The 12,686-nt window shown below is 41.9% G+C and overlaps 1 protein-coding gene across 1 annotated transcript; it reads left to right on the plus strand.

Annotated features, from left to right (window-relative positions):
- The first annotated feature begins 9,100 nt into the window (after positions 1-9,100).
- dlx6a (distal-less homeobox 6a) lies at positions 9,101-11,130 on the plus strand. Its single transcript, XM_035681596.1, has 3 exons — positions 9,101-9,644; positions 10,373-10,566; positions 10,810-11,130. Exons 1-3 carry the CDS (start codon positions 9,338-9,340, stop codon positions 11,047-11,049), a joined length of 741 nt encoding a protein of 246 aa, XP_035537489.1. The 5' UTR covers positions 9,101-9,337; the 3' UTR covers positions 11,050-11,130.
- The last annotated feature ends 1,556 nt before the right edge of the window (positions 11,131-12,686 follow it).

The following is a 12,686-nucleotide window of genomic DNA, read 5'->3' on the forward strand; positions in this document are numbered from 1 at the left end:
AGAACAGTAACATTTTACCTTAAGTCCAGCTATTATGAGCAGCATATAAATGTATAATAAATGGTTTATAATGCACTGTAAATGTAGTGTTACGCAGATATAAGTGATTATTAATAGATTTTTCAACAACTGTAACCATTCCTGTGGACACTAAATGGAGGCTGCTGTAGAAACCGATAAGACAATATAGACAGTTGAATACTACGTCTTCATAGTAGAAATTATAATTCTTGACAAATACTGTACATTAATAAACACTTTAAAATGTACTTATATCTGCTTACTACATTATAGTGTTGTACACCATTTATTAAATGTTTATATACTGCCAATAAATGCTAAATATGGGGACTTCAAGTAAAGTGTTACCAATTAAATTATGAAACTGACACGTTTTTCATAGAAATTAAGCAAAGAGATTGACAACTTGAAATTTGCTCTCTTTTTAATCACTTGCAAATCCATTTTCAGAAAATAATAATGAAAAACAATGTTCAAGGTCCCGAACCCAAAATGGCCATTATGATGCCCAAGGTTATATGTCAACGATAAGAAAGTTTGAAACATGAAACTGAGTGAGAAATGTTGATTGCTGTCTGACTCTTTTGGGTGATTTTGCGATGGATTAAGGTCAGAAGTCATCTGTTAATCGCCCCTTCAGTCTCTTTGATTGAGTGAGCCCTCAGGTGAGGCGTAATGCATTTTCAAGGGCAATGATGACAATAATTGGCTACCTTCACTTCACCAAAATGGACAAAGTCCTAAAAATCTCTCCACTCGAATCTGACAGTTCAGAGCAAATGAAAATAAAGGCTCTGAGGGCTTTCCAGGCAACAAATTAATAACTATGATATTATGAGGCTGGCTATAGACATGATCTCTTGGCCAAATCATTAAGCTGATCTGTGATCTGTGGTGTATTAACTCAGAGGACCCTGGACTGTCCTACTTACAAGTGTTTCACAGCAGCCATTCTTTTTTCGAAAGCTCATGTTTTAATTTTCAAGTGATGCTTATATGGTTTGATTCATAAACGCAGCCTTTTTAATTTCAAGAATGAAACATTTGTCATAATGCCGCAGGTCACTAAATCTGAAAGGTTGTTGAATTGATGAGATTTTGTCTGTTATTTTTGAAATTGTATGCATTGTTTATTTTCTCCAAAATGCTAAGGAGGCTTTTTTGAACATTTGAAAGAAGGATGGTTATTTTATTATACGTTTTAGCTGTGAATATAAGTAATGTTAATACCCGTCTTCTGCATTACTGTAACACAGTGTAGCCAACATAGTTTCCTATGGGCACTTTTATCGTAAATAATCCTGTGACATTATTTAATTGATTTTTAATGTGCCTGTGTAGTGCTCAGCGAAGAGCAATTTATGATTTTCTGCTTGTTTTTTTGAAAACTCCAACAATATTGTTTCTGTAATATTCCGTTTTGCTTATATGTTTATTTCTCCTTTTCTATATTTTGGTGTTTTTATGAGATTCTTTTAAAGAATAGCTGCAGTATAATAGCAAATGCGAGATTTGAACACTTTAACTGTGATGTGATGAATGTAATGATGATGATGATTATGATGATAATAGCAGCAACAGCAACAACAGAAGCACCAAAATAAACATCAAGAGCCAGCTAATAATAATAATAATAGTAGTAATACATAATAAGGACGAATGATTGGTGATGCAAGGCAAGAGCTGCGAGGGGAAAAATTGGTTATTTAATTGCTTTTGAGTACAAAATATTTCTTAAATATGTTTTATATAGATGAGTGTGCACAAAGCTTTGATCGATTTAATATTATTTTGTAGGGTAAAATTAAATTGTGGAACAAATAAAAACCTTTTTTACTATGTGATCTGATTTCTACTTACAGGAAACATTTCTTTTGAAGCAGATCATTTATTAGTGCACTTTTGCACTAGACATTTGTCAGCCTGAAGAAGGAATGTTATTTTCTTCTCTTCAATGCAAAATAACCAGAAATGAATGTGGAGACTCTGTGAACTTTGGATTGCAAGCTTACTCTTGTTGAAAATATAGGGTTTGCACAAATACCACACATCATTTACTCCAACTTTCTGTGTACAAAATGATGACTAAAGAGGGCAGAGCACAAGACCAAACCAAAACCCAGCCTGATCTGAAATGCAGTTTCAGGTAGGAGTGTCTTAAGGTGCAGCAGACAAAGGTCCACAGCTATCACCTGACAACCTCCTACAACCCACAGCTCCTGAGAACCTGAACAGCATCTGAGAATGAGACACGCTCGCCCACCACACCATATTTCACCAGGTGTGACTCCCTTTCTCTTCACTTTCTTTCCACCTCACTTCACACCATGCTCTTAAGTTTCAAGCTCTTTTATTTCGCAGTCAGTGTTGGCTATTGTGTGCAGCACTTCCTCCAGTGGGGAATTCATTCCTATATGAGAGCCAGGACTTTCCTGTTGGAGCACACACACTATTTTGTTTTTAGTTTTGTACTGATATTGTGTGCATGGAGGAAATATGTATGTGTGTACAGATGCATCTACAAAATATTCCCACCGACAAGATTTTTCAGGATTTCAATAGTTTAATCCAGTATAAAATCAGACTTTTATATCAGTGACAGTCTATATTTTCTCTAGTGCCATTTTAAAGCACTTCATAGAGAGTTTAGTACTCTTCCTCTGTGTTTATTTCTCTTTTATGAGGCTCATCTGGTTGCATTTGCAGATGAGCCCTTTAATTGAGCCTTTTAATTGGTCAGTAGTGGCTTTATTTATCCAGCACATATAAGCCTCACTACCCTTTAAAGATTATATGTGTGTTTACTCAGGTTTATCTCATAAAATGTGTCCACATCAGCCCATGCAGGCCCCTACAAAGCATATAACTCAGTTTATGATAGAGGGGAATGATATTTGTCTCTAATACAGGATACATGCGTGCTGTGAAACAAAGAATTGTGCAGACCTACTGAGTTTCTTTTATTTCTCAGTTATATTATTCAGTAAAAACATAATTTTATCTCTCTTATTTATTGTCAAGAATAGTAGGCTTGGCAATAAATAGGCTATAGGTTCCTTCGACGGATACCAAACCTCAGGCATTTTAATCACCATTAATTCCCAAACGAACCACGACAATAATGTACTGTGACAGCCCAGCTCCTACAAGGACTGACACAGTGGTGCTGGGACATTTGGTATCCTTCTACAATTTATTATATCCCTTCTTAAGGCTTCACTATAATCCAGTGTTTCTTCCGACGTCATTTCTTCATCCACCAGGCTTCATGCAGCGTGTAGCGCGCACTGGAGGCGCGTTTGAAACCACCTGCCTGCTCGGACACAGACAGTAACCCCCCCCCACACCCCCTGTATACTGATGATGGCCTCACCACAGGATGTGTCTGTGTCACTGATAAATAATCCCCAGATTACAGTTAATTAGCCCATATTCCCTTAACGAAAAATTCTCTACAAGAGGCCTCAAAATATCCTCCACCCTGGCAGGATGCTTGTTTTTTAAAAACCTCTTGCAATAATATTTATGTTGCATTCAGTTTTAACAAAAAATAGTCATATACCTAATATTTGACATTTTAGTGATTTGACAGGTTGTGTGCAGAATGATACCAAATACAAGATTTAAGCTATTTAAACGAACCGGTCATGGGATGATTGTGGCAATAATAGTAGCAACAGTGGCAACATAAACAGCAATAATAATAATATTAATAATAACGTTTAGAGGTAAAATTATTGGGGATTGCATGCAATATTTGACATCTACATTATATATACATTCTTTATTGTATGTGTGATCAAGTCCAAACTATTAACCTTTTACAACTTCTAAATTCTAGTAAAACCAGATTTCTTCCATCAATGTTCAGCCCCCCCTCACTGTGACAGGTTACTGTTCGTTTGTTTAATGGTTGAATATTTCAGGAGTTTGCTTAATGCTCCTCGATGTCAAGTATTCTTTCTTAATTTCTCTCTCTCTCCCTCTCTCTCTCTCTCTCTCTCTCTCTCTGTCACGACAGATGAAAAGGCGCTCTAATTATTCCAGGAGGTTGGGAAATAAATGATTGTCTTTGAAGTAGGCTCGGGCCTTGGACTACATTAGAAGCCAAGCATGTGATTTGCAACTGTTGAAGTAAAAACCCTCACTCTGCTGCTGCAGGATAGAAAAAAAAAACAGGAAATGAGGAGGGTGGATTCTCGGCAAAAGAAAATGGTATCTTTGTTTGCTCCCCTTTGTTTACCAGGGGATTCTTTCTCATTTTCCCTCTTTTTTTCCATTTTTACTAATTCATTTCAATGGCTTTCAAACTGGAAAATGGAAATGTTGCTCCTGCCCTCTATTTCAGCGGCAGCGTCCTGGCAACAGAGCAATTTTCTATCATCAGGGATAAACGGCATCGAACAGTACATTCTGATAAAAAAAGAGCCCATGATTGCTGGCCTTCCTGTCTGTCATCTATCGACCAAATCCTCTCCTTCAAGACCGACCACTGTGCTGTCAGACCTAATAATGTCGCGTATTAAGTCGAGAGAGGGAGAGAGAAAAAAAGGGGGGGCGACGCACACCCCGGCACTCACTAGTCTTATTTGTCACCAACATAAAATTCAGATCAACTTTTTTATATAGCTCCTATGTTACTGACTTGGTATTCAGGATCAAACGAACTAGATTCGCCATGAGCGGGACCAGAAGCATTGAACCTAACCTAATCTGAGTCTGAGTCTGAGCTTAAACTGCCAATAGACGACAACAAGTGTATGTTAAAAAAAAAAAAAAAAACATTATCGTCCTCCTTAGCTATTTCTCCATTTATTGCCTGAATAATATTGATAATATGGCCAGAGATTGCGCTCACATTCTGCTATTACACTTCACCAAATGACTCCATTTCAGGTTCGTGGCCTTTGTATATTTTCATTCCAGAAACAAATGACATAACATAAATAAAAGCACTTGCCCAGTGCAGGAAACCGAGCAATGCAATCATTCAGGTGGAGCTAAATATACAGCGAGAGAAGGCGACAAGAGAAACAAGCAGTCTTAATTAGGACACGGGCCCTGAGTGGGACCAGTGCAGCTTCAGACGTGCCAAATTAAATCCATTAGACTATGAGAGGCTGAGAGACTCAGCGGTGCAGGCCTTTTGCTTATTTGTGGTCATTTAGCTCCACTACCATCACGGTACACTGGGTCCATCTGAAGGCCCTCGCCTGCACCTGGGGCCATGCATATGCCAATTTTGCTATTTACTCGAGAGATAATGCAATCCTAATTTATGATGCAAAACTTATTGTAAACAGTCGCCTGCCTGGCAGCGCGTGGTTTCCTTTATGACAAAACCGCACTAATTTTTCTTGGTGTAGTTGCAAGCGTATACAAAACACATCAAAGCTGTGCATAAGTGGGTTTGCATTAGGGCGCTGTGCGCAATTTATGTGCGTAAAAGCGGCGCGCCACCGTTTGGGCACGGATGAATTCGACTGGAGCATTAGGCTGATCGTTTTGGGATGGTGTGTGTGTGTGTGTGTGGTGGTGTGTGTGGGTCTCTCCTCTTCCCTCCCGTCCTCTCTCTCTCTCTCTCTCTCTCTGAATCTAGTTACAATGAACCGTGTTACACTGACAGCTGTGTGTAGTATGCAGCTTCCCCTCGCCACATCCCGCCCTTCACGCGGCAGAGATGGAGAGCCGTCGACGCCTGGCTGTCTGTGCAGCGCCTGTGGCTTTGCGTTGTGGAGAAGGGAGACATGTTGTTTAAGTGTCTCCCGGTTCCCTTTCTGCAGTGACAAGCCTCAGCGTCCCCAAACCGCCCGGGTCCCCGAGCAGCCAAGGAGGTGGCTTTCCATGCGAGCCAGTCAATAGCTGTTAGAGGAACCGACCGCAAACGCCCAGCCACTCGCTACAATTATGACCTGTGTCTTTCTGGAACTCCGCGTTAACGCTCAGATATGATTAACACGTGTGGCCAGATAGACAAGAAAAGACGGGCGGTGTTAGAACCAGCCAGAGAGAAGATGAGAGAAACTAGTTACATTTTGCATCTTTTTTTTTTAACTTCTCTAGTGGCAATTTGCACATTAATCTAAGATGTACGTGCGTAAAGGACGTTAACTAACTGATACTACCCCCTACCTTTACCTAATATTCCCACTGACAGCGAGTGTGTTAACCATAAAATAACGCCAGGTTACACCTACAAACGCGATGTTAAATATTCTCAGTTTTCATGTATCAGACAGTGGATGTCAGGGAAATCCCAGGCCTGGAGTGATTTTAGAGAGTCATTCATCAGCGTTTATAAGACAGCTGGAAATAAAGACCACTTCTGTTAAACCACCACGGCCATTGATTGTGCTGAAGGTCAATCATCTACTTAGGGACAAAGTGATTTGTAGATTTGCAGCTGAATGCTGTTCATTTTGTGATTGACATTTTGACGAAGTGAAATATAAAATAATTTCTCTCCAGAATGAGGCTATGAACCCCTAATAGGGCAGAGTACAACAGGAAGGCATGATACAGCAGGTGAAGCATGCGTTAGGGACATGGCGTTTCATCTCCTGCATGTTAAAACCGTTTTGCACGAACGCAAATCGATTTTAAACCAAACTAAATGATCGTTTCTAGATCCTGTCCACTGATGCCATCCTGCGCAGGCCCCGGAGTTTCTCCATGCGCCTCCTTGCAATTAGACACGGCTGTCAGCATGCATGCAATAGGCTACATCTTAAACATTTCGAAAGCACCAAGGTCGAGTATGTCATGTTCTCTCTATTCAAACAAATCCGCTCTTTCACCACTTCACTTAATCTCAGTGTGCCCAGAAAAGCCTCCCAACGCGCCTGCGGGACACCAAGACTTTCACCTCACCCGCACTGTTATCCCGCAACTTAATAATCCTGCGGTGGCACACTGATGATGCTGCTAAAGAATGAAGACGACTCATCCAATCTAGCCCGGAGATTTAAGCCCGCAGGGAAGCAACTCACATCGCTGCAAACGCATGTATGCCTTTGTAGTGGCACTCAAAGGCGATTAGAAAAGGTATAGGATCTGGTTTCTCTTCTGCGTGTCCAAGTGGAACACGGGCAAGGGGAATTGGCCACTATGTTAGATCACTGAGGGGTGACCAAGGTGTCCCGACTCCTGCAAGGTCTGCAGTGGCCACACTACTGTGTGCGTAAAACACAGAATTATCAGAGGCAATAAAATCATTCATCAGTGTCAGTGAACACAAAAGAGCATTCAGAAAGAAGCTCTTACCTGCAGCCCTCCTGGCGACAAAAGAAGCAGCACTGTGATTTTGTAGAAAAACTGAACTGAATCTAACAGAGTCTGGAGGAATAAAACCAAATCCGCCTGGGTGTCTTGCGGCTCACATCCCCTGCCTCTGTGCTCCTCTCTTGGTCCGCTGCTGTAAAATGATTATCCGGCTGGGTTGTGCACTTTTAAATCCCACAAAGTAAATAACAACCGTAGCTGACGATAATAGCAAGGTACCAAGTTCTTGTTACAGAAAAGGAGAAAATTGAAACTAAACGCTGCATTTAGACAACCATTTTTGATAAGAGGATAATTGAGGCGACACTGGCGTATAATTAGGGGATAATTTATGCTATATCCACTTTTATTCCACCCTCCCAAAATAAATCCAGTCCATAATCATTACAGGCGAATTGTTCTTAATTTTATAGCTGCAATTTGAGTAAAGTGTGGCCGCTAATCAAATAGGTTTTCGCAGTAACTTGATTGCAGCCATAATTATTTTTCATCTCCTTTTTTTTTTTTTTTTTGGGGTGAAATCCTGAACGCTACATTGCGGCAGAAAAATGTGGTGAAAGTGGTACAAAACATGATTTGAATACCTATTGCGTTAATATGAGCGGAAACAGAATTTCATTCTTATTTTGCGAATCGAACATCGCAGTCCTCAGAGGCAAACTGTATAATTTACATATATTGAGGACCCTATCAGGCCTCATATTATAACAGGGATAAAAGACACTGTCAGTTTATCTCGGTATCCACCCTTCTATCTGAAAAATAACCTATTGTACCTCAGGCATATTGTTATTTGATGTGTCACATGTGCTGTAGCTTGAATTGTCTGAAGATCCTTAATCATATGGTCAGTAGCCCCAGGAGGAACGAACAGTTATAATATATGTTACTTTCAGAGCGGAGGGGGGCTTAAAGAGGGGCTGCTCATTAGGCGACATCAAAGCAAATACTACACTGCAAAAAAATAAGTTATTTGAGAATTTAAAAATTAGGTATTCTTTGTAAAAATAAATAAATCCAAAAGCTCTAATTTGTGCATTTAAAAGAATCCGTTGAGGCCTATTTTCACTTATTTCGAAGGCTGTTCCACCTGTTTCAGGAGTTTCCTTGACATAAAACAGATCACTTCTCCAGTATAAATAAGGCAACCTTTTAAAAAATCTTTAAAGGTATACTTAATACGACTGGGGTTAACCCACACCCATTTGTAAATGTTTATAAATTTGGTTAAAACAATATTTAATCCAACTAAACGATAATAGATGGGGCTTGTGAAGATGGATATTTTGTTTCCTGTGTGGCAAGCTTGTAAATAATTTATTGGTATTTGGGTTGAAAATCAACTTCGACTTTAATATTCTTTTAAATGGGTGTTTGTGTGATGCTTTTCTATAAGTAATTAAAAGCCTGAGGAGAGGAGGAGTTAAAAGCTGAGAAAAAAAGAGGCCCATATAGACTGCTGGCGCATCAGGCTAAATCAAAGTGCGCACTATATGTTGCGCGTCGTGCGTAATTTGAGGGTTTGGGTAAAAAAACAAAAATCGACTCGGCAATTCCAAAAGAGTTGGTTTTGCGTGTGGAGCTTGTCTGTAGGAATTATGCGTCTTTCCCCACCATATATTATTTCCCCCATAGTTGTGGTGGGAGCTGGTAAGGTGGGTTAACTCCAGCTCAAGTCTCCGTGTAGCGCAGAGCACTGATGACGTTGGGTTGGATGACCAATCGGGAGGCGCTGCCCTTTGGAGACAAACCATTTTACTTGTAGTGTCTGCATCAAGTCTGGAAGCAAGGGCTCAATTTTAACAGAATCCACCTAAAAATCTCTCCCTTAACTTATGCCTACCTTCCGCCACTTTGAGTGAGAACATCACAGGACAAGGGGGGGAAATAAAGACGCCTCTGGAAAATTCGGGTGTTAATAGGACAATATCTGTTCGCGGTGGAGAGGGGAGAGAGACAACAGCACAGCGAGAGAGAGAAAACCGATTTGGTCTTGAGAGAGAGGGGGGTGAGTGCTCTCAAGGCAGAAAATTCGATGATGACCATGACTACGATGGCTGACGGTCTGGAGGCTCAGGACTCGTCCAAGTCTGCTTTCATGGAGTTTGGGCAGCAGTCGCACTCACAGCAGAGCTCCCCGTCGATGGCCGGCGGCCACTACCCGCTGCACTGTCTCCACTCCGGCTCACACGCTCACCACCAGCACGACAACACCGCGTACACCGGGACCAACACCTACAACAGGTCGTTACCCTACCCCTACGTGAGCCATCCGCACCACAGCCCGTACCTGCCATCCTATCACAACAACACGGGAGGACAGACAAGGTTAGACGGCACAGGTAAGTAAGAGACCCCCCTTTTTTCACCAGCCGAGTGGAAAAATGCACCGCGCCATGTCCACTCCCGGCGCCCTGACAGTGCCATTAGCGCTTCTTTTAATGTCGGTTGCCCACAGCGGGGATCGAGCCTTTCTCCCCCTGCCAGTGTTGGCGGTGTCATGCCCAAGTCACCTTGCGGGGCCACTCCAAATTCGGACGAATGATCTTTCAAGCGTAGGTGAGCGATTACAGCGAAGAAAACCGTGCGTAAATGGCACCGGATAATTCGAGATCCAGCCTATTACCTCCCTTAGCCCCGCTTTGCTGTCCTGTTTAGCACTCCCTCTCAGCTCCCACAAAACCTGTTTTAATGCCCGGGGTGTGATCATCACGGCCGTGCAATCCTCACCAACTACTCCTGAAAATTAGGCAGCCCGCACGCCTTGAATGTTGTAATTAGCATTTAATTGACATGTCATTACCAGCAATATCCTAAATATGACAGCGTATGAGGATTGTGGCTGCCGCGGCGCTTACAGGCGACGAGATGTCAACGTTTATCAGGCTGAAATTTTCCTCTTTTTTTTAAACACACTTTTCACTCGGCGCGCCACTGATTTTATCTCCACCTTCCCGGAATATTTCAGCCGATTTGACACCGGCTGTGTTTCCCCCCCGACCCCAGCACAGAAAAATTAAGATGTCCAGACAGTGGTTTTGAATAATAACATTGATTGTTTTTGTTGCAGAGCAGCAGAAGACGACAGTGATTGAAAACGGGGAAATTCGTTTTAATGGGAAAGGCAAGAAGATTCGCAAACCTCGGACAATTTACTCCAGTTTGCAGCTCCAAGCACTGAACCACCGTTTCCAGCAAACACAGTACCTCGCTTTACCGGAGCGCGCCGAGCTGGCTGCCTCTCTAGGACTGACACAAACCCAGGTATGAGGAGGAATTTACACCCTGGCTTTCTCATTGAACTCCATGAAATAATATTGTATTTAATTATAATAAAGATCAGGACATTATTATTGTTATTATCATTTGGCTTTGTGTTTTTGTTTTGGCTTTTATCTTCCTAATATTAAACTTTTGATGCTTGGACATTTTGCAGAAAGTAACCAACCTTCCCACAACTCATGCTCCTCTAATTGCACGCACCCCTTTCCCGTCCTCTCCCTGCAGGTAAAGATTTGGTTCCAGAACAAGAGGTCAAAGTTCAAGAAGCTGCTGAAGCAAGGCGGCAACCCGCACGAGAGCGACCCTATACCGGGCTCCATGTCCCTCTCCCCGCGCTCCCCGACCATCCCTCCAATATGGGACGTCTCGGCCTCTTCCAAAGGAGTAAACATGCCGGCCAACAGCTACATGCCCGGCTACTCTCACTGGTATTCCTCCCCACATCAAGATTCAATGCAGAGATAGACTGACTCAGGCAAGGAAGGGTCATGCGAGCTTGTCTGGAGGCCTCCGGATCTCCGCCATGCAGTTTCCAACGTAGCCTACAATTTGTGTCAGCGCAGAGACTGGATGCTGGAGAGGAGGAGGAAAAAACATACCCCTCCGCTGCTCCTCTGCTGAAGGATAAAACGGGCAAGCCAAGCCTCGGTGTGATGACACAAACAAGGGAACTAACCTTTTTTTTTTTTTGTTTTTTTTTAGCGTACATGGCTGTTCAGTGGGCTCGCATATTTGTTATGCTTTCATTCATGTCACCATCTGAACGTCAATATACCAAATATTATCAGTGACATTTCGGCCACTTTGGGGCAAAGACTGCTTACACTCTCCATGCGCTGTGGCGCCCAGAACCTTCAGCCATGGTGGACTCCTGACTGCTATTTTTTATTTTTATTTTTTTTGGGTTGTTTCTCCAACATGCAAAACCAAGCAAATTGTCTGTCTGTAAATATAATCTGCGATTTTAGTTTGTACATACACTTTTTATGTTTTGTCAGATTGAGTAAACCGTGACTCAAAACAGATGCCTGCTGTCGCATGATTTAAAAAAAAAAAAAAAGAATCTTCATTTTAAACTAGGCCTCTATTTTGTGCTTCATATTGGGCCAACATCACATCACAACAGGCCTATTTCCCGTCACCCTGGTGTGCACAAGATTATAACAGACGATATGAACATAAATTAATGACACAGTGCTCAGTGAAAAGCCCATTTCATCAGAGTAAACATTTTAAATAAACCCATAAAGCGCTCAGTTGGCTGATGAAGACAGTATATAGATTTATCAAATGCACTCAACACCGGAGGAAATTAACTTACCCTGCCCCGCTGCTGTCTACATTCACCTCGAAAGACATTTGCTCCAGGTCCAGCTCATCTTGTCATTTCACCCTCAATTATTAGAAGTATTGACAAAATGTTTTCTCCCTTCTCTCCGTCCTAATGCAGGCCGTTAAATGCCAAGCTCCACGGGATCGATGTTGAACAAAGCAGCCAGCTGCAGTGGCGTTCAATATGAAGGAGATATTTGGGACAATTTGTGGGTTTTTATCCAAGTGAGGCTTTTTTTCCATTCTCATAAATGCAGGCATAATTAGGGTAATTTTTGATGTAGCCCGCTGATTACAGCGTTTTTACCGTCAAAGATAATTACCTGTAATTTTCTACCACTTTTAATACTAAAAGGCATCTTTATTTGGATTTGAGGTAGCACAGATGGAACAAAAGGGAAAATTATTCGGTTATTCATATACAAATTGCTGAGGAGAGTGAGCGCTCGGGATATTATCTGAAATTACAACGCTGAAAAGCTTCATGCAGCTGTCAAGTCGCGGATGTCCCACTGGCGCACATTCAGCCTACCTGGGGCCCACATAGACTGGGGGGGCCTATCTGCTCCTGGGCCATGTGCACCGGGATCTGTAGGGCTGCAGGGAGCCCGAAAGCAGAAGTCGAGTAAACATCAACAAAGCTCATAAATACAAAGTTGTGTTTATTCAGAGACACGTTTCATCATGTTTCGCAAATGGGGGAGAGAGAAAAAAGGCTTTGATGAGCTAAATCAGATGGAGTTGAGACTGAAGATAGATAGATAGATAGA

The sequence above is a fragment of the Morone saxatilis genome, unplaced genomic scaffold, assembly GCF_004916995.1.
Source record: "Morone saxatilis isolate NCDOM2014 unplaced genomic scaffold, NCSU_SB_2.0 Contig9, whole genome shotgun sequence".
NCBI classification, from domain to species: domain Eukaryota; kingdom Metazoa; phylum Chordata; class Actinopteri; family Moronidae; genus Morone; species Morone saxatilis.